General features: G+C 51.0%; 2 protein-coding genes across 3 annotated transcripts; one reads left to right on the plus strand and one right to left on the minus strand.

Annotated features, from left to right (window-relative positions):
• Window positions 1-27: 27 nt before the first annotated feature.
• On the minus strand, window positions 28-18,449 carry BSCL2 (BSCL2 lipid droplet biogenesis associated, seipin). 2 transcript variants are annotated; one of them, XM_003828498.4, is made up of 11 exons: window positions 16,809-18,449; window positions 15,021-15,337; window positions 12,178-12,259; window positions 4,300-4,443; window positions 2,409-2,543; window positions 2,122-2,219; window positions 1,027-1,168; window positions 822-888; window positions 534-614; window positions 359-439; window positions 28-268 (listed from the first exon to the last, which is right to left on the minus strand). In XM_003828498.4, exons 1-11 carry the CDS (start codon window positions 16,893-16,895, stop codon window positions 120-122), a joined length of 1,383 nt encoding a protein of 460 aa, XP_003828546.1. In that variant the 5' UTR covers window positions 16,896-18,449; the 3' UTR covers window positions 28-119. The 2 variants fall into 2 exon arrangements, with proteins under 2 accessions (XP_003828546.1, XP_008952148.1); XM_008953900.4 differs by having other exon boundaries at window positions 534-620; window positions 16,809-17,259.
• GNG3 (G protein subunit gamma 3) lies at window positions 17,376-18,910 on the plus strand. Its single transcript, XM_003828499.6, has 3 exons — window positions 17,376-17,625; window positions 18,003-18,102; window positions 18,385-18,910. Exons 2-3 carry the CDS (start codon window positions 18,004-18,006, stop codon window positions 18,511-18,513), a joined length of 228 nt encoding a protein of 75 aa, XP_003828547.1. The 5' UTR covers window positions 17,376-17,625; window position 18,003; the 3' UTR covers window positions 18,514-18,910.
• The last annotated feature ends 206 nt before the right edge of the window (window positions 18,911-19,116 follow it).

Raw genomic sequence — 19,116 nt, forward strand, 5'->3', positions numbered from 1 at the left:
CCCTGAACCCATTTCAGAGTCAAGGAAGAAGCTGACACAAAATAGTTTATTGAAGGAAAAACGAGGGGAGAGGAGTCAGGTGGGAAAGTGCTGGAATGTGAGGAGTCTGCCCCTTTTCTTCAGGAACTAGAGCAGGTGGGGCGCTGTCGGAGAGCACCCCCAGCAGGTTCAGAGCTGCCCAGAGTCTCTAGGACAGGGGCAGAAGCAGGAGCAGGAGCAGGCAGGTTGGCCTCCGTCAGCAAAGCTGCATCTTCCCAGGAGCCTGAACCTGGGCCAGGAAAGGGAAAAACAAAATCTCAAATGGGATATTAGATTAACCGGGGGCCCCACCCAGGTCATGCTGCAGGATGCCCCTCACCATCACTGGCCTCAGGCTCTAGCTCCTCTTCTCCGCTCAGGGGCTGCTGATCTGGTTTCTCCTCCTCGGACAGCTGACCCTCTGCAGCCAAAAGGGGAATGCAGGGGTCAGACCCAGACACTGAAGGAGAAAGCCAAGGAGTCAGGAAGGAGAGAGTGTGGCGGCTGCGCCATACCTGTCCCTGAGGGATCTTCAGGGCTCTCACCATCCTCTGTAACATCTGATTGCGGAGTTGACTCCTCCTGGCCTTCAGGCCCTGCACCTCCAAAGAGGGAGAGGACAGCTTAGGGTTAGGGTGGCTGTGCCTGGACGGCAGTGCCAACCTCACCTTCCTCGCCTTTCCTTTGACCCTTGTCTCAGTCGGTGATACCCTAAGCCTCATACTGGATGAAGCAGGGACTCCTTCTGGCCCAGCCCAGCTCAACCTAGCCCACCTCAACAGCTCCCCAGCCAACACCTTTACCTGGCTGATGAGCAGAGATCCTTCGTTGGACTTCCTTCTGGGAATTGTCTCTTTTTCGGATGTTAACCTGTGGAGGAAAAACTACTGAGCAGCCAGGACTGACTTCCCTCACTAACAATCAGGACCCTCATGCCCTAATCCCCAACATACCCCTGACCACCCACAAAGATCAAAGGGACAAAAGGGGGTCCTTGCCCCTTTCGACCTGCAAAGAGAAGCGGTGTCGGGGCCAGATGCCCCCCCACACCCACTGCATGTAGCTGAAGAGCACGATGACGCTGAGGAAGGTGAAGTTGCTGGCGACACCTATGAAGGCGCAGGTCATCGGGAAGTTGTATAGCAGGTATCTGAGGTAGGAAGTAGGGACAAGAAGGTAGTAGCAGTTACCAGAGAGCACCAGCCTTCTCATGTCCCAGAAATAATTTCTAGGGCAATTCAAGTGAGTTTGGTTACAGCTGGCTCTGTCACCCCTGCCTCCCACCCACACAGTTCCCAGAACCTGCTATACCAGGTTCTAACAAAGGCCAAGGACCTTGGGAAGTCTCCTGTGGGAGGGCCATATGCCACAGCCTCAATGTTGTCTGTCTCTCAAGAGTCACCCCAACTCTTGCTAAGCCAACGGTTCAAAACAGTAGCTCTTAATTCTGTCAGCCCATCAGCCTTCCTCAGGGTGCTTTAAAACATTCTGCTCACAGGCCGGACGCGGTGGCTCACGCCTGTAATCCTAGCACTTTGGGAGGCCAAGGTGGACGGATCACAAGGTCAGGAGATTGAGACCATCCTGGCTAACACGGTGAAACCCCATCTCTACCAAAAATACAAAAAAAATTAGCCAGGTGTGGTCGCAGGAGCCTGTAGTCCCAGCCACTCAGGAAGCTGAGGCAGGAGAATGGCGTGAACCCGGGAGGCAGAGCTTGCAGTGAGCCGAGGTCGCGCCACTGCACTCCAGCCTAGGCAACAGAGCAAGACCCCCTCTTAAAAAAAAAAAAAAAAAAATTCTGCTCACTTGGGTGGAGCCCTTAGCCCTGGATTTCTGGGTGGATGGCAGGGCGGAGGGAAGATGAACAGGGATGATGGAGGGTTGGGGGGGCAAAAAACAAAAATTAAAAATTCTGATGCCTAGATAAAAATTCCCCAGGGAGCTGATAGGCCAATATGTGGCAGCTTTGAGACCCTCTGGCCTATGTGAAACCCAACTCAGCTCTGCTCTGTAAACCCATTACCTCTGCTTGGGACCCTCTTGGTGGAAGGTTAGCCCCCGTGAAGAGTTGCCCAAGGTTCACTCCAGTTGGCCCCTCACCTGAGCCCAGTGAAGTGCGCGTGGATGCGGAGGTAGGCTCCATACAGCTGGATGCGCTTGCTGTGGATCTCAATGATCGCTCCAGTGGTCGGCACATACTGTGAGGGGGTGGGGTGAGGGCGGCGTCAGGCCAGGGTCCTGCCGCTGGCATTCTTACCCGCCTCATCTGAGCCCCACTTCCAGTCTCTCAGTTGTGATGCCTCCTGAGCCTGGAGGCTCCTCAGGTAGAATCCTGGGCTAATGGGAGGGGCTATCTCCTAGTCATAAAGCTCGTTCACCTCACTCACCGAGTTCTCTCTATAGTCTGCGTAGAGTTCCACCTCCAGCAGCTGCTTCTGCTCTGCAAAGCCAAATAGCAGGAGGCTAGAGAAGACCAGTGTGTCCAGCATCTGGAGCAGGTCTGAGCGGTAATGCAGCATCACCTGCAGGGGGTGGCAAGCAGAGGCTGGGGAAAGGTGCACGCCAGATCCCCATGACCCTACCTACCCCTCAACCACCCCTGAGTAGTCTATGAAGGCGGCTTCTTCCTCAGGTCCCTGGCTCCCTCACCTTCACTTCCTACCCCTCAGTCTCATCCAACCATTCCAATTGCTTGAGTATCTCTCTCCCTACTAAACCACACTCTATTATAGAGCAAAGGCCCCTCCTTCCAAGAAACCTTCCTAGATTAAGCCCAGCACTGTCTCTGATCTGCCTTTCCCACCAAGTAGTTCTGTAATCCAGTACGGGATCTAAGTCCCAGTGCACCATCTGAAGCTTTCCCCCCATCATGTAGACATCAGGAATTTGCTTCATGATGAGGTTGTGTTGTTAATTAATGGAAGAATGGAGTCTTAACATTTATTAGGCCAGGTGCGGTGGCTCACACCTGTACTTGCAGCACTTTGGGAGGCTGAGGTGGTTGAATCATTTGAGATCAGGAGTTCGAGACCAGCCTGGTCAACATGGTGAAACCCCACCTCCACTAAAAATACAAAAATTAGCCAGGTGGGGTGGTGAGCACCTGTAGTCCCAGCTACTTGAGAGGCTGAGGCAGGAGAATCGCTTGAACCCAGGAGGTGAAGGTTGCAGTGAGCCGAGATCACGCCACTGCACTCCAGCCTGGGCGACAGAGCAAAATCTCTGTCTCAAAAACAAAAAAACATTAAACAGCCACTATGTGCTAATAGGAATTTTACATTTCCCCATTGAATCCAAACTAGTCTTGCTATGAGGCAGTTACTATTATACCCATTTTATGATACTTTATACCCAAGAAGTTAAGTCAGGTGACCCACAGCTAGCTTGTTTCTGAATGAGGACACAAGCCCATGTCTGTCTGGCTCTAAAGCCTGTTTTCTGAGAGCAGCTCCACTCTTCACACTTAATCCCAAAGCTGGGCGTGCTCCTGAGATACCTGGGGTGTTTGGCAAAGGTTTCTGGTTTTGTAAGCTGATTCCTTTCTTTTTTTTTTTTTAAGACAAAGTTTTGCTCTTGTTGCCCAGGCTGGAATGCAGTGGCACGATCTTGGCTCACCACAACCTCTGCCTCCCGGGTTCAAGCAATTCTCCTGCCTCAGCTTCCTGAGTAGCTGGGATTACAAGCATGCACCACCATGCCCAGCTAATTTTGTATTTTTAGTAGAGACGGGATTTCTCCATGTTGGTCAGGCTGGTCTCGAACTCTGGACCTCAGGTGATCTACCCGCCTCGGCCTCCCAGAGTGTTGGGATTACAGGCATGAGCCACTGGGCCCGGCCTTGATTCCCTTCTTTATCCTGATGTGTCTGTGACCTCAAAGCCAAGGGTGTTTTCTCCTGAGGAATCCCTACCCAGACATTCTTTTTTTTTTTTTGAGACGGTCTTGCTCTGTTGCCCAGGAGGGAGAACAGTGGTGCAATCTTGGCTCACTGCAGACTCAACCTCCCAGGTTTAAGCGATCCTCCCACCTCAGCCTCTAGAGTAGCTGGGACTACAGCCGTGAGCCACCATGCCCAGCTAATTTTTTAAACTTTTTTTGTAGAGATGGGTTTCGCCATGTTGCCCAGGCCAGTCTTGAACTCCTCGGCTCAAGCGATCTGCCTGCCTCGGCCTCCCAAACTGCTGGGATTATAGGCCTGAGCCACTACACCCGGCCCCCTACCCATTCTGATCCTGCCATCTTCCTCCACACCTTCTCAGACAGGCCACCAACACTTACCGAACGCGAAGAAGTGGAGATGATTCGGCCACCTCTGGTGTAGCAGGAAATGGTGACCAAGAACATGCCCAAATCTTGATTCACAGGGGACTCTGGCAGCTCAAGCTCTAAGGTAACACGATACGGCTGTCCATACATCAGCACCTGCCAAAGGTAGCCCCCATTTCTTTAAAAAAATTTTTCTGTTGAAAATGTACTGTCTCTATTCCACCTCCCTCTTAGCCCCCCCAACGCCCCCAAATACTCAGCCACAACCCTCTTGGGTAGCCTAACGGGCCTTTCAATCTGTCATCCCAAGAAGGTGCTGCCCCCTTCTGGTGGCTAGAGCCTCTCACGTCCAGGTCTTGGGTATCCTGTTGGCTCTCCTCAATCAGACTGGCTACCCTGTTCCCAGAAAGGCTGTGTCACGTTTCTTTTCCAAAAGTGAACCATCATGTTGCCAACTGGGCCATCTGTGACTCTGGCCTATGGGCCGGTGAGGCTGTCCCCAGGGCCCAACCTGTCCTCTCTTACATTATTAATCAAGCACTGACAATGCTCAGTCTCCCCAGCCAGCTCTGGCACAGTCATCCTCGCTCCAGATCATCTTTCTGCCATTCTAGCTCCCTTATCTTGGTTCTGTTGGTAGCACCCCAAGACTCAGAGTAGGAAGGCTTCTTCACAGGGATCACCCTCAAGAGGTTAAAGATTTGCTACCAAACATGCCCTAGTTTTTCCTATTTCTATATTCTTCTAGCCCTTTTATTGATTCATATCTGGCAACAAGGCCCTCACACAGTAGTATATAAAAATTACAGGAGTGAGGGTAAAGCTTCTGTTTTTAATTAGAGGTAATGGGTTAAAAAAAAAAAAAAAAGGTTAGCCAGGTGCAGTGAGTCATGCCTGTAATCCCAGCACTTTGGGAGGCCGAGGCAGGTGGATCACCTGAGGTCAGGAGTTCGAGACCAGCCTGGCCAACATGGTGAAACCCCCATCTCTATTAAAAATACAAAAATTAGATGGACGTGGTGGCAGGCGCCTGTAATCTCAGCCACTCAGGAGGCTGAGGCAGGAGAATCGCTTGAACCCTGGAGGCGGAGATTGCAGTGAGCCGAGAGCGCGCCATTGCACTGCAGCCTGGGCGACAAGAGCAAAACTCTGTCTCAAAAAAAAAAAAAAAAAGGAAAATACTGCCCTAGCCCATAGTGAACTACCTCCAAAACGTGGGTTCAGCCTTGGGGGTGCTTTCAGTGTTTATCACTAAGGCAATGGTTGAAACCACTGATAGGGGCCTTTTTTTGTACCTTCTTATTGCCAGTCAGAACTATCTGTTGGCCGGGCGCGGTTGGCTCATGCCTGTAATCCCAGCACTTTGGGAGGCTGAGACGAGTGTACAAGGTCAGGAGTTCAAGACCAGCCTGGCCAAGATGGTGAAACTCTGTCTCTACTAAAAATACAAAAATTAGCCGGGCGTGGTAGCAGGCACCTGTAATCCCAGCTACTCGGAGGCTGAGGCAGAGAACTGCTTGAACCCGGGAGGCGGAGGTTGCAGTGAGCTGAGATCATGCCACTGTACTCCAGCCTGGGTGACAGAGCAAGATTCTGTCTCAAAACAAACAAACAAACAAAAAACTATCTGTTGAAGAAAATGGATTCCATGAGATTCCTACCCCCTGTAGAGACCAGATGATTAAGCCAGTTGCTTCATAAACGTTTTGTGTGTGTGTGTGTGTGTGTGTGTGAAGACAAGGTCTTGCTCTGTTACAGGCTGGAAGGCAGTGGCATGATCATGGCTCACTGTGCCTGGAACTTCTGGGCTCAATCTATCCTCCTGCCTCTGCCTCCTAAGTACCTGGGACCATACGGACTATAGGCACATGCAACCACACCCAACTAAAAATTTTTTTTTTTTTTTTTGGAGAGACAGGGGTCTTGCTTTGTTGCTCAGCCTATGAATTCTTCCCCTCAACCACTCCCCCAGTCTATTAATTCTTTTCTTTTTTGAGACAGGATCTCGCTCTTGTCACAAAGGCTGGAGTGCAGTGGTGTGATCACAGCTCACTGGCAGCCTCAACCTCCTGGGCTCAGTTGATCTTCCTGTCTCAGCCTCCTGAGTAGCTGGAACTACAGGCATGTGCCACCACACCCAGCTAATTTTTTATTTTTTTGTAGAGACGGGGTCTCATTATGCTGCCCAAGCTGGTCTTGAACTGCTGGACTCAAGCAATCCTGCCTTGGCCTCCCAAAGTGCTGGGATTATAGGTGTGAGCCACTGCCCTTGGCCCAAATTCTTTGAAACATTAAAATAGGTAGTTCTCTTAGCCAGGTGTGGTGGTGCATGCCTGCAGTCCCAGCTGCTGAGGAGACTGAGGCAGGAGGATCCCTTGAGCCCAGGAGTTTGAGCTATGATTGGGCCACTGCACTCCAACTGGGGTGACAGAATGAGACCCCAATTCAAAAAAAAAAAAATTAATCTCCTCCAAAGGGATCCACAGAATTTAATACTAAAACCTTGTGAATAAATCCATGCCGGACGGGCGCGGTGGCTCATGCCTGTAATCCCAGCACTTTGGGAGGCCGAGGCGGGCAGATGACGAGGTCAGGAGATCGAGACCATCCTGGCTAACATGGTGAAACCCCGTCTCTACTGAAAATACAAAAAAATTAGCCGGGCACGGTGGTGGGCGCCTGTAGTCCCAGCTACTTGGGAGGCTGAGGCAGGAGAATGGCGTGAACCCGGGAGGCGGAGCTTGCAGTGAGCCGAGATCACGTCACTGCACTCCAGCCTGGGCGACTCTGTCTCCAAAAAAAAAAAAAAATTCCATGCTTTTGTCCACAATTGCCTGCTTGATGGGCAGATTCTCCCCCTTCTCTAACATTCCCATGTAATATTCACCCTTCCTTAAAAGATCCGCTTTGGGCCCGGCACAGTAGCTCATGCCTGTAATCCCAGCACTTTGGGAGGCGAGGCAGGTAGATCACCAGGACAGGAGTTCCAGACCAGCCTGGTCAACGTGGTGAAACCCCGTCTCTACTAAAAAAAAAAAAATACAAAAATTAGCTGGACGTGGTGGCATGCGCCTGTAATCTCAGCTACTCAGGAGGCTGAGGCAAGAGAATCACTTGAAGCCAGGAGGCAGAGGTTGCAGTGAAGCAAGATCACACCAGTGCACTCCAGCCTGGGCAACAGAGAGAGACTCTGTATCAAAAAAAAAAAAAAAAAAGATCCGCTTTGAACATCGCCATCTCCATCGTCTTAGACTATCCCAGACAACACTGATCTAATTCTTCACGAATGCTTCTGGAATGCAGAATCCACATCCTTTTTTTTTTTTTTTTTGAGACGGAGTCTCGCTCTGTCGCCCAGGCTGGAGTGCAGTGGCGCGATCTCGGTTCACTGTAAGCTCCGCCTCCCGGGTTCACACCATTCTCCTGCCTCAGTCTCCCGAGTAGCTAGGACTACAGGCGCCCGCCACCACACCCACCTAATTTTTTGTATTTTTAGTAGAGACAGGGTTTCACCGTTTTAGCCAGGATGGTCTCCATCTCCTGACCTCGTGATCCACCCACCTCGGCCCCCCAAAGTGCTGGGATTACAGGCGTGAGCCACCGTGCCCGGCCTCTTCTTTTTGAGATGGAGTCTTACTCTGTCACCCAGGCTGGAGTACAGTGGCATGATGTCGGCTCACTGTGACCTCTGCCTCCTGGGTTCAAGCGATTCTCCTGTCTCAGCCTCCCAAGTAGCTGGGACTACAGGCACACACCACCACGCCTGGCTAATTTTTGCATTTTGAGTAGAGACAGGGTTTCACCATATTGGTCAGGCTGGTCTTGAACCCTGACCTCAGGTGATCCACCCGCCTCGGCCTCCCAAAGTTCTGGGATTACAGGCATGAGCCACTGTGCCTGGCCAGAATCCGCATCTTACAGTTTACTACTTAAATGCATGCAAACATATGCAATGTATAGTTTTCCATCAACGCTGTGAGCTCATTGAGAGCAGCGACCACATCTACTTCTAGCAAGCCGTTACACATAGTGGACAGATTATTTCATTCATTAATTCATTTAAAAATGTTCATTGTCAACAAACAAAATGTTCAACCTCTTCTAATTATCAGACACATGGGCTGAATTTGCTCTCATCTTCCTTTTATTCCTCCCTCCCTCATGTGACAGCCTCACACCTGATCGTTTGAGGCTCCCTCCCTTGGCTCCCTGCCTTCCCATTATGATCTCTGCAATGGGCCACAAAACTGTATGCACCATCCCAGGTTCTGTGGCTTTCTCATTTCTTCTCAATAAAGTCATTTATTATTATTATTTATTTATTTATTTTGAGATGGAGTCTTGCTCTGTCGCCAGGCTGGAGTGCAGTGGCACGATCTCAGCTCACTGCAACCTCCGCCTCCTGGGTTCAAGTGATTCTCCTGCCTCAGCCTCCAGAGTAGCTGGGATTACAGGTGCACACCACCACGCCCAGCTAATTTTTGTATTTTTAGTAGAGACGGGGTTTCACCACGTTGGCCAGGATGGTCTCGATCTCTTGACCTCATGATCCGCCCGCCTCGGCCTCCCAAAGTATTGGGATTACAGGCGTGAGCCACCACGCTTGGCCCCTAATTTTTTTTGAGATGGAGTCTTGCTCTGTAGCCCAGGCTGGAGTGCAGTGGCACGATCTCGGCTCACTGCAAGCTCCGCCTCCCAGGTTCACGCCTTTCTCCTGCCTCAGCCTCCCAAGTAGCTGGGACTACAGGCCTGCACCACCACACCTGGCTAATTTTTGTATTTTTAGTAGAGACGGTGTTTCACCATGTTGGTCAGGATGATCTCAAACTCCTGACCATGTGATCCGCCTGCCTCGGCCTCCCAAATTGCTGGGATTACAGGCGTGAGCCACTGTGCCCAGTCAAGTCATTTATTATTTTTTAACCATGGAAGCAAACTGAATAAATGTCTTTATAGAAGATTCTAGGCCAGGCATGGTGGCTCATACCTGTAATCCCAGCAGTTTGGAAGGACCAGGTGGGAGGACTGCCTGAGCCCAGGAGTTTGAGACCAGCCTGGGCAACATAGCAAGATCCTATCTGGTTTTTTTTGTTGTTGTTTTTTTTTGAGACTGAGTCTCGCTCTGTCACTCAGGCTGGAGTGCAATGGAGCAATCTCGGCTCATTGCAACCTCCACCTCCCGGGTTCAAGCAATTCTTGTGCCTCAGACTCCAAAGTAGCTGGGACTATAGGTTTGTGCCACCACACCTGGCTAATTTTTGTATTTTTAGTAGAGACGGGGTTTGACTGTGTTGGCCAGGCTGGTCACGAACTCCTGACCTCAGGTGACCCACCTGCCTCCTCAGCCTCCCAAAGTGCTGAGATTACAGGCGTGAGCCACCACACCCGGTTATAATCCTAACACTGTGGGAGGCTGAGTCGGGAGGACCACTTGAGCCTAGTAGTTTGAGACAAGCTTAGGCAACATAGTAAGATCTTGACTCTACTAAAAATTAAAAAAAAAAAAAAAAAAGCTGGGCATGGTGGCACACACCTGTAGTCCCAGCTACTTGGGAGATCACTTGAACCTGGGAGGTCAAGGCTGCAGCGAGCCGTGATCGTATCACTGCACTCCAGGCTGGGCGGCAGGGCAAAACCTTGTCTTGAAAAATAAAATAAAATAGAACCCCAGACTGTATAGGTTATACTCCTCCCTTCAAAAGTGTGACATTCTATCATTACATCAGTTTCCTCCAAAGTACCACTTTTGAAAAATAACTTCAGGCTGGACATGGTGGCTCATGTCTGTAATCCCAGCACTTCAAGAGGCTGAGGTGGGCAGATCACCTGAGATCATGAGTTTAAGACCAGCCTGGCCAACATGATGAAACCCCGTCTCTATTAAAAATACAAAAATCAGCTAGGTATGGTGGCATACACCTGTAACCCCAGCTACTTGGGAGGCTGAGGCAGGAGAATCGATTGAACCCAGGGGGCAGAGGTTGCAGCGAGCCAAGATCGTGCCATTGCACTGTAGCCTGGGCGACAGGAAAGAAACTCCGTCTCAAATAAATAAATAAATAAATAAATAAAACTTCAGGCTGGGTGTGGTTGCTCACGCATGTAATCCCAGCACTTTTGGAGGCCGAGGTGGGTGGATCACCTGAGGTCAGGAGTTTTAGACCAGCCTGACCAACATGGTGAAACCCTGTCTCTGCTAAAAATACAAAAGTTAGCCAGGTGTGGTGGTGGGCACCTGTAATCCCAGGTACTCAGGAGGCTGAGGTGGGAGAATCACTTGATCCCAGGAGTTGGAGGTTGCAGTGAAGTGAGATCGTGCCACTGCACTCCAGTCTTGGCGACAGAGCAAGACTCTGTCTCAAAAAAAAAAAAAAAAAAAAAAAAAAAAAGAACCTATCCTTTATGAGAGCCTCCTCTAGCTTGCCTACTATAGAGGGCCCAGTCCCCATATGCATTTCTCAGGGTTCCCAGGTTTGTTGACATCACACTGGCATCTGGCCAGTCCTCTGGCACAGTACCCTTTGTAATGACACGATGCATATATTTGACAACAGTTTCATAATGTTATATAAATGCTTTCAAAACTCTTGGGTAGATGCCCATCTTATTCCAATGTAATAGCTCATTTGTTCATTTAGGTCTAAAACATTGCTTACTTCACCTAGCAGATATTGCTCACTTTACCTAGCAGATAAATAGATCATACTTCACCTGATACAGATGGTCCTCAGTTTATGATGGGGTTACATTCCGATAAACCCATCTAAGTTGAAACTATCACAAGCTGAAAACGCATTTAGTACACCTAACCTAAAGAACATCATAGCTTACTTAGCCTAGCCTACCTTAAACATGCTCAGAACACTTATGTTAGCCTACCTATAGTTGATTACAATCATCTAACACAAAGCCTATACTTATAATAAAGTAGTGAATATCCCATGTGATTTATTGAATGCTGTACTGAACGTGAAAAACAGGCTGGGCGTGGTGGCTGACGCCTATAATCCCAGCACTTTGGGAGGCGGGCAGATCACAAGGTCAAGAGATCCAGACCATCCTGGCCAACATGGTGAAATCCCATCCCTACTAAAAATACAAAAAAATTAGCTGGGTGTGGTGGCGCGCTCCTGTAGTGCCAGCTACTCGGGAGGCTGAGGCAGGAGAATTGCTTGAACCCAGGAGGTGGAGGTTGCAGTGAGCTGAGATTGCGCCACTGCACTCCAGCCTGGCGACAGAGTGAGACTGTCTGAAAAAAAAAAAAAAAGAAAGAGAGTGAAAAACAGAATGGTTGTATAGGTACCTGAAGTACAGTGTCTACGGAATGTATGTCGCTTTTGCACCACAGTAAGTTGAAAAATTCTTAAGTTGAATTACCGTAAGTCAGGGACTATGTTGAGAAAGAACATTTCTAACACCTGCTGCAGAAAGATCCATCAATACACACAATTAATTTTAATTTCTTTTCCTTCAAAGCCTTCCTCTTAGTCTCCTTTTTCTTTTTTTAAGACAGAGCTTCATTTTTGTTGCCCAGGCTGGAGTGCAATGGCGTGATCTCGGCTCACCAAAACCTCCTCCTCCCGGATTCAAGTGATTCTCCTGCCTCAGCCTCCCAAGTAGCTGGGATTACAGGCATGCACCACCACGCCCAGCTAATTTTGTATTTTTAGTAGAGATGGGGTTTCTCCGCGTTGGTCAGGCTGGTCTCGAACTCCCAACCTCAGGTGATCTGCCCACCTCAGCCTCCCAAAGTACTGGGATTACAGGCGCGAGCCACCGTGCCCGGCCAGTCTCTTATTACTCAATTGCTTCTCTCTAGGCTTTTCTCAAGTCTTCCTATTTTGAGTCATCAAAGCTCTAATGAAACCTCTCTCTAGTTCCCATACTCACCCGATCACGTCCACCCTTAGTCAGTGAGACATTGGCAACAGGGAAGGAGCAGAGTGAGGTGGTGGAGGAATCACAGTCAGTCCTAAACGAGAATGGAGGAGGATACTCTGCTAAGTTAGTCTTACTAGTCCATCCATACACCTTCTTTGCCCCCTAGGGCTCCCTCCTGCCCTCCTCCCTTCTCTCAGAACAGGCACCCTTCTCTCTGTTACAAAGATGGAGAACAAATGTGGCCAGGAGATTCAAGATACCAGAAGGATTATTTCATTCTCTTCCTATGACTTCAATGTATGTCCTCTCATTACAGCAGATGTTCTTAGATGGGAATCTAGAGATACTTAAATAGTTGCATACTTCAGTGTTTCTAAAGACTTAAGGAGCTTGATAAAAATGTAAATTCCAGGGCCAAGCAGCGGCAGCTCACGCCTGTAATCCCAGCACTTTTGGAGGCCAAGGAGGGCGGATCACCTGAGGTCAGGAGTTTAAGACCAGCCTGACCAACATGGAGACACCCCATCTCTACTAAAAATACAAAATTAGCGGGGCGTGGTGGCGCATGCCTGTAATCCCACCTACTCGGGACGCTGAGGCAGAAGAATCGCCTGAACCTGGGAGGCAGAGGTTGTGGTGAGCCAAGATCACGCCACTGCACTCCAGCCTGGGCAACAAGGGCGAAACTCCATCTCAAAAAAAAAAAAAAAGGAAATTCCAGGGTCCCACCCCAAGAGATTCTGATTTGGTAGCTCTGGTCTGGGTCCTAGTTTGAGAAAACGCCTCCAAAAGGATCTACAGATGGTTATTAAGAAGCTCATGAACCCCTCCAATTGTAGGCAAATTTGCATGTGGGGGTGTGGGCGCAGCATATGCCTGGGTATGTATATACGTTTTTGTTTTTTTTTTTGAGACGGAGTCTTGCTCTGTCGCCCAGGCTGGAGTGCAGTGGCACGATCTCGGCTCACTGCAAGCTCCGCCTCCCAGGTTCACGCCATTTCTCCTGCCTCAGCCTCTCAAGTAGCTGGAACAACAGGCGCCCGCTACCACGCCCGGCTAATTTTTTTATTTTTAGTAGAGACAGGGTTTCACGGTGTTAGCCAGGATAGTCTCAATCTCCTGACCTTATGATCCGCCTGCCTCGGCCTCCCAAAGTGCTGGGATTATAGGTGTGAGCCACCGCGCCTGGCCGTATATATGTTTTTATGGCAGGAAGGGCCATAAGATCCATTTCCTAAAAGTTTAAGAAGCTCTGCTTTAGAAACTATAGCTCTGGACCAGGGACTTAAGGGAAAAAATGACTTTAAACCATTGATTATAACGCCCTTCTCTGCATCTGTTGATAGGTCCTACAACCACTGTTAAGAAAAGAGAACTAGGCCGGGCGCAGTGGCTCATGCTTGTAATCCCAGCACTTTGGGAGGCCAAGGGGGTGGATCACGAGGTCAGGAGTTCGAGATCAGCCTGGCCAACATAGTGAAACCCCATCTCTACTAAAAATACAAAAAAAAATTAGCCAGGTGTGGTGGCAGGCACCTGTAATCCCAGTTACTTGGGAGGCTGAGGCAAGGCAGGAGAATGGCTTGAATCTGGAGGCAGAGGTTGCAGTGAGCTGAGATTGCGCCACTGCACTCCAGCCCAGGCAACAGCACGAGACTCTGTCTCAAAAAGAAAAAAAAAAAAAAGAAGAAGAAGAAGAGAGACCTTGGTGGGGCACAGTGGCTCACGTCTGTAATCCCAGCACTTTGGGAGGCCAAGGCGGATGGATCACCTGCATTCAGGAGTTCAAGACCAGCCTAGCCAACATGGTGAAACCCCATCTCCCCAGCACTTTGGGAGGCCAAGGTGGGTGGATCACAAGGTCAGGAGATTGAGACCATCCTGGCTAACAAGGTGAAACCCCGTCTCTACTAAAAAAAAAAAAAAAAAAAAAAAAAAATTAGCTGGGTATGGTGGCAGGTGCCTGTAGTACCAGCTACTCAGGAGGCTGAGGCAGGAGAATGGCGTGAGCCCAGGAGGCGGAGCTTGCAGTGAGCCGACATGGCACCACTGCACTCCAGCCTGGGCGACAGAGCAAGACTCCATCTCAAAAACAAAAACAATAACAAAACAAAAAAAAACCATCTCTACTAAAAATACAAGAATTAGCCAGATGTGGTGGCACACACCTGTAATCCCAGCTACTTGGGAGGCTGAGGCACGAGAATCGCTTGAACCTGGGAGGCAGAGGTTGCAGTGAGCAGACACTGCACCACTGCACTCCAGCCTGGGCAACAGAGAGAGACTCCACCTCAAAAAAGAGAGAATTTGGCACTTGGCAGGGTTTGTAAAATGAGAAGGAACCTAAGGGGCCAGTCAAGACGCAAGACTCTCTGGGAAGCAAGTTTATGCGCCTACTCATCTTATGTTTCCATAATCTCTATTGTGTAGCCGACTTTCAGGGACTGAGAGGCAGTAATGTAAAAAGCAAACTGCTGCTTTCCTAATAGCTCCTCTACTGAAAGCCAGGTTGGTTCTGCACTAAAGGGTTGAGTTGGCTCAAAATTCTACATTGGCCCTGAGAGAGGGGTGATCCAACCAAAATAGAATTGATCCTCATAATGATAGAAGTGGATATTTTTCCTTTTTTTTTTTTTTTTTTTTTTTAACCAGAATTCAGTAATCAGAGGTAGAACTAGAACCCTAGCCCTGGCAACCCAAATCTAGCCTTGGGCTGTGAAAGTTGAGAGGCCCTGGAAGCACACCTGGCTCCAGTTTTCCTTATCTGTAAATGAGGGGATTGAACTGAATGAACTCCAAGGGCCTTACAATTCCCATAGGAGTCCTCTATTTTGATAGAAGGCCCCTCTCACCTGTAGTAGAAATGCACAGGGCTGAGGTGGCTGACTGTCGGCATGTAGGAATAGTAGAAGGAGCCATAGAGGAAGACAGACACCCAGAGCAAGAGGAGGATGGTGCAGAAGAGCACCCCAAACTGCAGCAGCAGCCTGCGGGCACGGCCTGCCAAGACTTGGCCCACCTCCTGGGCCCACAGTAAGGCAGGTACTGGAGGGTCGTTGACCATGGCCGGGAGAGCAGGGTGTCTGGCCCCAGGTTCAGGCCTTGCGTTCCTAGCTGCTCTGCCACCTGGACGCCACCCCTGGCCATGGGACGCAGCAGCTGGTGGTTCCTGGAAAGAGAGGGTGAGGGAAAAGAGTGACTCCTTTCCCCAGGGCGGTGGGGACAAAACAGCTTACTGGACTGGCTTTGAGGAACGAGAGATAGCAGGATAGCAAAGTCATTATTTCATATATATGGCCTTTCTCCAAATGATTGTGCCACTCTGCCAATTACCCCTTCCCTTTCCTCCACTGTGTTCCCTCTGGCCCAGTGCTAAATCTCCTCAGTGGAATTCCTTCTCCAGTCATTTGATGCTGGGACAAACCACCTTCTCATTCACAGCTATATAACAAAGAATAAGCACCTTACGATTCTTAGAAAGGGCTTTACACACACGGTGATACTGAATCCACACTGCTAGGCAGCTGCACGGAGAGCATGTGCGACTTGCCTAAGGTCGCACGGCCTGACGAAACCAGTAGCCTAAGAGTAGCCACAATTGCTTCCCGAGTTTCTCCTCTCCGCCTCGAGCAGAGCTCGCTCCCCGACACGGCTACACCCCACGCCCGGCGGAGCGCCCTGCAGCCAACCGCCGCTTCCCGCCAGTCCCCTCCGGCTCGGGGCTGGGCAAAGCGCCCAGAGCCCCTACCTAATCGTGCAACCATGGAAACCAGCCCGCCGGCTGCCACAGGGCTGCCGACTCACCAGCCTCGCGCGCTGCCAGGGTAACCGTGAGACGGGACTTCCGGCTCCCGGGGAAGTCCCGCCCCTCTCCGCCGGCCGCTTTTGTAGCCCTGGGAGGCGGGGCTTCGGCCCAGGGCGGGGTCCAGCGCGGCGGGGCGGAGCCTTCCCGAGCTGCGAGGTCGCTGTCTCCTTGCGCTCGCCACTGGCTCTCTCTGCGGCAGGTTTCCCTCCGGTTACCGTGACCAAAGGGGAAAGACGCCTGCCTCCCTGCAGGCCCCAAGATGTGCCCCAGGGGATACGCTGACTGCAGCCTCCGCTCGGCTATCCCTTGAGACTGCAATCACAGCCCTCCGTGCACACCTTCACCACAGGCCATTTCACCCGCGAAGCGGGCGAGTGAGGCGGTCATCCAGCTGGCGCTGATTTTTATCGCCCACAGCTCCTAGGACCTGTAGGCATCTAAGGCGGGGGCATTCGCCTAGAGCATGTTGCAGTTTGCGGCAACCTGGGCCTCTTGCGTTGTTGCGCAGGCAGATTAGTGCCCTGTTCCCAGCGTGGTAGCATTGTGGACCTCCTCTGACCCTAACTGGATACACTCTCCCTCAGAGTCCCCACAGCACATTATCTAGACTAGCTTTTGGCAGTCTTCTATTTTGTAGACGTCTAATCACCCCAGATAAAGTCCTTCAGAGGGCAAGGCCAGTGTTGTGTACATCTTTGCACACTGCTGCGGGCGTGGGAAGTAATCTATTCAAAATGAATGAAATTCTTAAAACCAATCCATCCCCCCGCCCCCTTCACGCCAGCCCATCTATTTCCAGTATATTTCTGCTGACTGTCCCCACAAGGGCCCCTACCTCCTCTTTGTCCGGTCCTTTGATCTGGTCTCCGCACACCTCTTTTTCCCCAGCTTCCTCCTTTTGGTCTACCTTTTCTGTAGACATCTTCCTGACGAGCCTCTGTTGACTCTGGATCTTCCACTGAGTCACTTGTGGCTAAAACGTGAAGTGGCGATCCAGACGCTGATACCTGTGGCGCATCACATTTTCCTGGATATGGAAAATGGAGGGTCCCTGGGAGAGAAACGAAGATTCAGGTGCTAAGTGCTGTGTCAGGGTAGAGGGAGGAAAGGAGGAGGGGGGCGACTGCCCAGCTGATGTCAGATTTTCAAATGAGCAGGGTCCCCCGCAGCCAGTACAGACTCCACTGCAGGGGCCGTCATAGGCCCAGACCACGCCATTTGAGAGGGGGAGTCGGCCTTGGCCTCAGCTCTGTTGGGGAGGTCTCTAGCCCAGAGTCAGGATGCCTGCAATGGGGGAGGGGCAGGCAGTGAACCAGCGACAGTGGGGGTGTGCGCAGGGATGTAGGCAGCTAGGCTCCCCCACTGGCCAGGCAGTTGGTATGCTCCAGGATCTGAGCAGCTCCTTCTAGCATCCTTCATCCTTCAGGTACCAGCCATCCAGACAGTGCTTGAGCTGCAGAAACCGAGACCAGCCCTCGACAGACCTCTGGCCTGGCCCTCCCCAGGGGCCTCCTTTCCTATAGTCACTGCTTCTGCATCAGATACTTTCAGCTGCAACTCCCTACTGGGTGGGGCACCCATTTCAGGCAGAAGGTTTTGGTACCCTCCACTGACCCTACACCCAGGGCTGCTACTGCCGCTTGTGGCTTCAGGTAAGTAATGGCCTGTTTTTCTCCTGTTGGGGCTCACTGGAGCAGACAGGGGTGATGTGCCCTCCTCATCAGGGTTGGTTGAGGTCTTCAGAGCTGGGAACACACATGGTTTGAAGGGCTGAAAAGCCTTAAATCATTTGTGTAAGGTTTAATGATCTGTGGCCCAGGCCATGAGGGAGTTTGGGGAGCACCTCATCCCACCCTATTTTTTTCCATGAGGAATACAGGGATGAGACAGTCCACTGGAGGAGGAGGAGGAGGATAGGAGGGGAACAAAATATTGGGGTATGACCACAGCCTTGTAAATTGGTGTGGAGTGAGCATGGAGGGGGGCCTCCAGCTGAGACTGTGCTCTGAGAGGTCCCTCTTTTTTCCAGGATGAAAGGTGAGACCCCGGTGAACAGCACTATGAGTATTGGGCAAGCACGCAAGATGGTGGAACAGCTTAAGATTGAAGCCAGCTTGTGTCGGATAAAGGTAGGTGGGACCCTGGCTGGCTCCCATTAGTTGGCCAGGCTGTGCTGTGCTGCAGGTTCCCAAAGCTCAAGATAAGAGATGCGTTCTTTCCTTCACTTCCTGAGGTCAGGGGAGGAGTCTGGGGCTCTGTAGAGAGAGCTGTCCCCAGGCCTCTGGGGGGGATGAGGGAGAAGACAGTCGTAAGGAGCCCTGGAGATGGCAAAAGAGAACCCATTTGGGGAGGGAGGCTGCAGTCCCCTTCAGAGGTCCTGGCTAACAATACCCTTCCTGGCTGTGTCCCAGGTGTCCAAGGCAGCAGCAGACCTGATGACTTACTGTGATGCCCACGCCTGTGAGGATCCCCTCATCACCCCTGTGCCCACTTCGGAGAACCCATTCCGGGAGAAGAAGTTCTTCTGTGCTCTCCTCTGAGCTCCCCTGTCCCTTCTCACAACTCCTCCCTTTTCCCTCTCCTGGGCCCTTCCTTAGGTCAGTAATTGTTGTGAGCCCCTTAGGCTCCTTGCATCCCATCCCCCTAACCCTTGCCTGACCATGTGAGGTTATCTGAAGCACAAGGCCCACCCTCACCTATCTGTCGACCCCATCTCCTACCACCTTTGTGGCCGACCCCAAGCACCCCAGAGATATGAGGCACCCTTTGCTCCACCCACAGCAGGGCCCCGTCAGACTCTGCCAGCGCGTCCTGCCCGCTTCCCTCGGTGACCTGCTCAGACAATGGAGAGGGATGGGCCAGGTTCTTGCTCTCAGTCTCACCTGGAGCTACTGGGAGGGTAAAACCATTTGAAGAATAAAGTCATCCAGAGCCTCAGGACAGCTCCTGTGTTAGAATTCTTGGGGGGAGAGGATCATCAAGCAACAGATCTGCCATACCCAGGGAACAGGGCCAATCAATGCAGGCTAGACATCGTCAAGGATCGGAGATCAGAGGGGTCGGGGGATGGCGGGCGCGAGAGAGCGTCCACAGTGTAAGAATTAAGTACAAAAGACGCTCAAGAGGCTGCGAAGAGCAAACAC

This window comes from Pan paniscus, chromosome 9 (assembly GCF_029289425.2).
Source record: "Pan paniscus chromosome 9, NHGRI_mPanPan1-v2.0_pri, whole genome shotgun sequence".
Taxonomy (NCBI): Eukaryota; Metazoa; Chordata; class Mammalia; order Primates; family Hominidae; genus Pan; species Pan paniscus.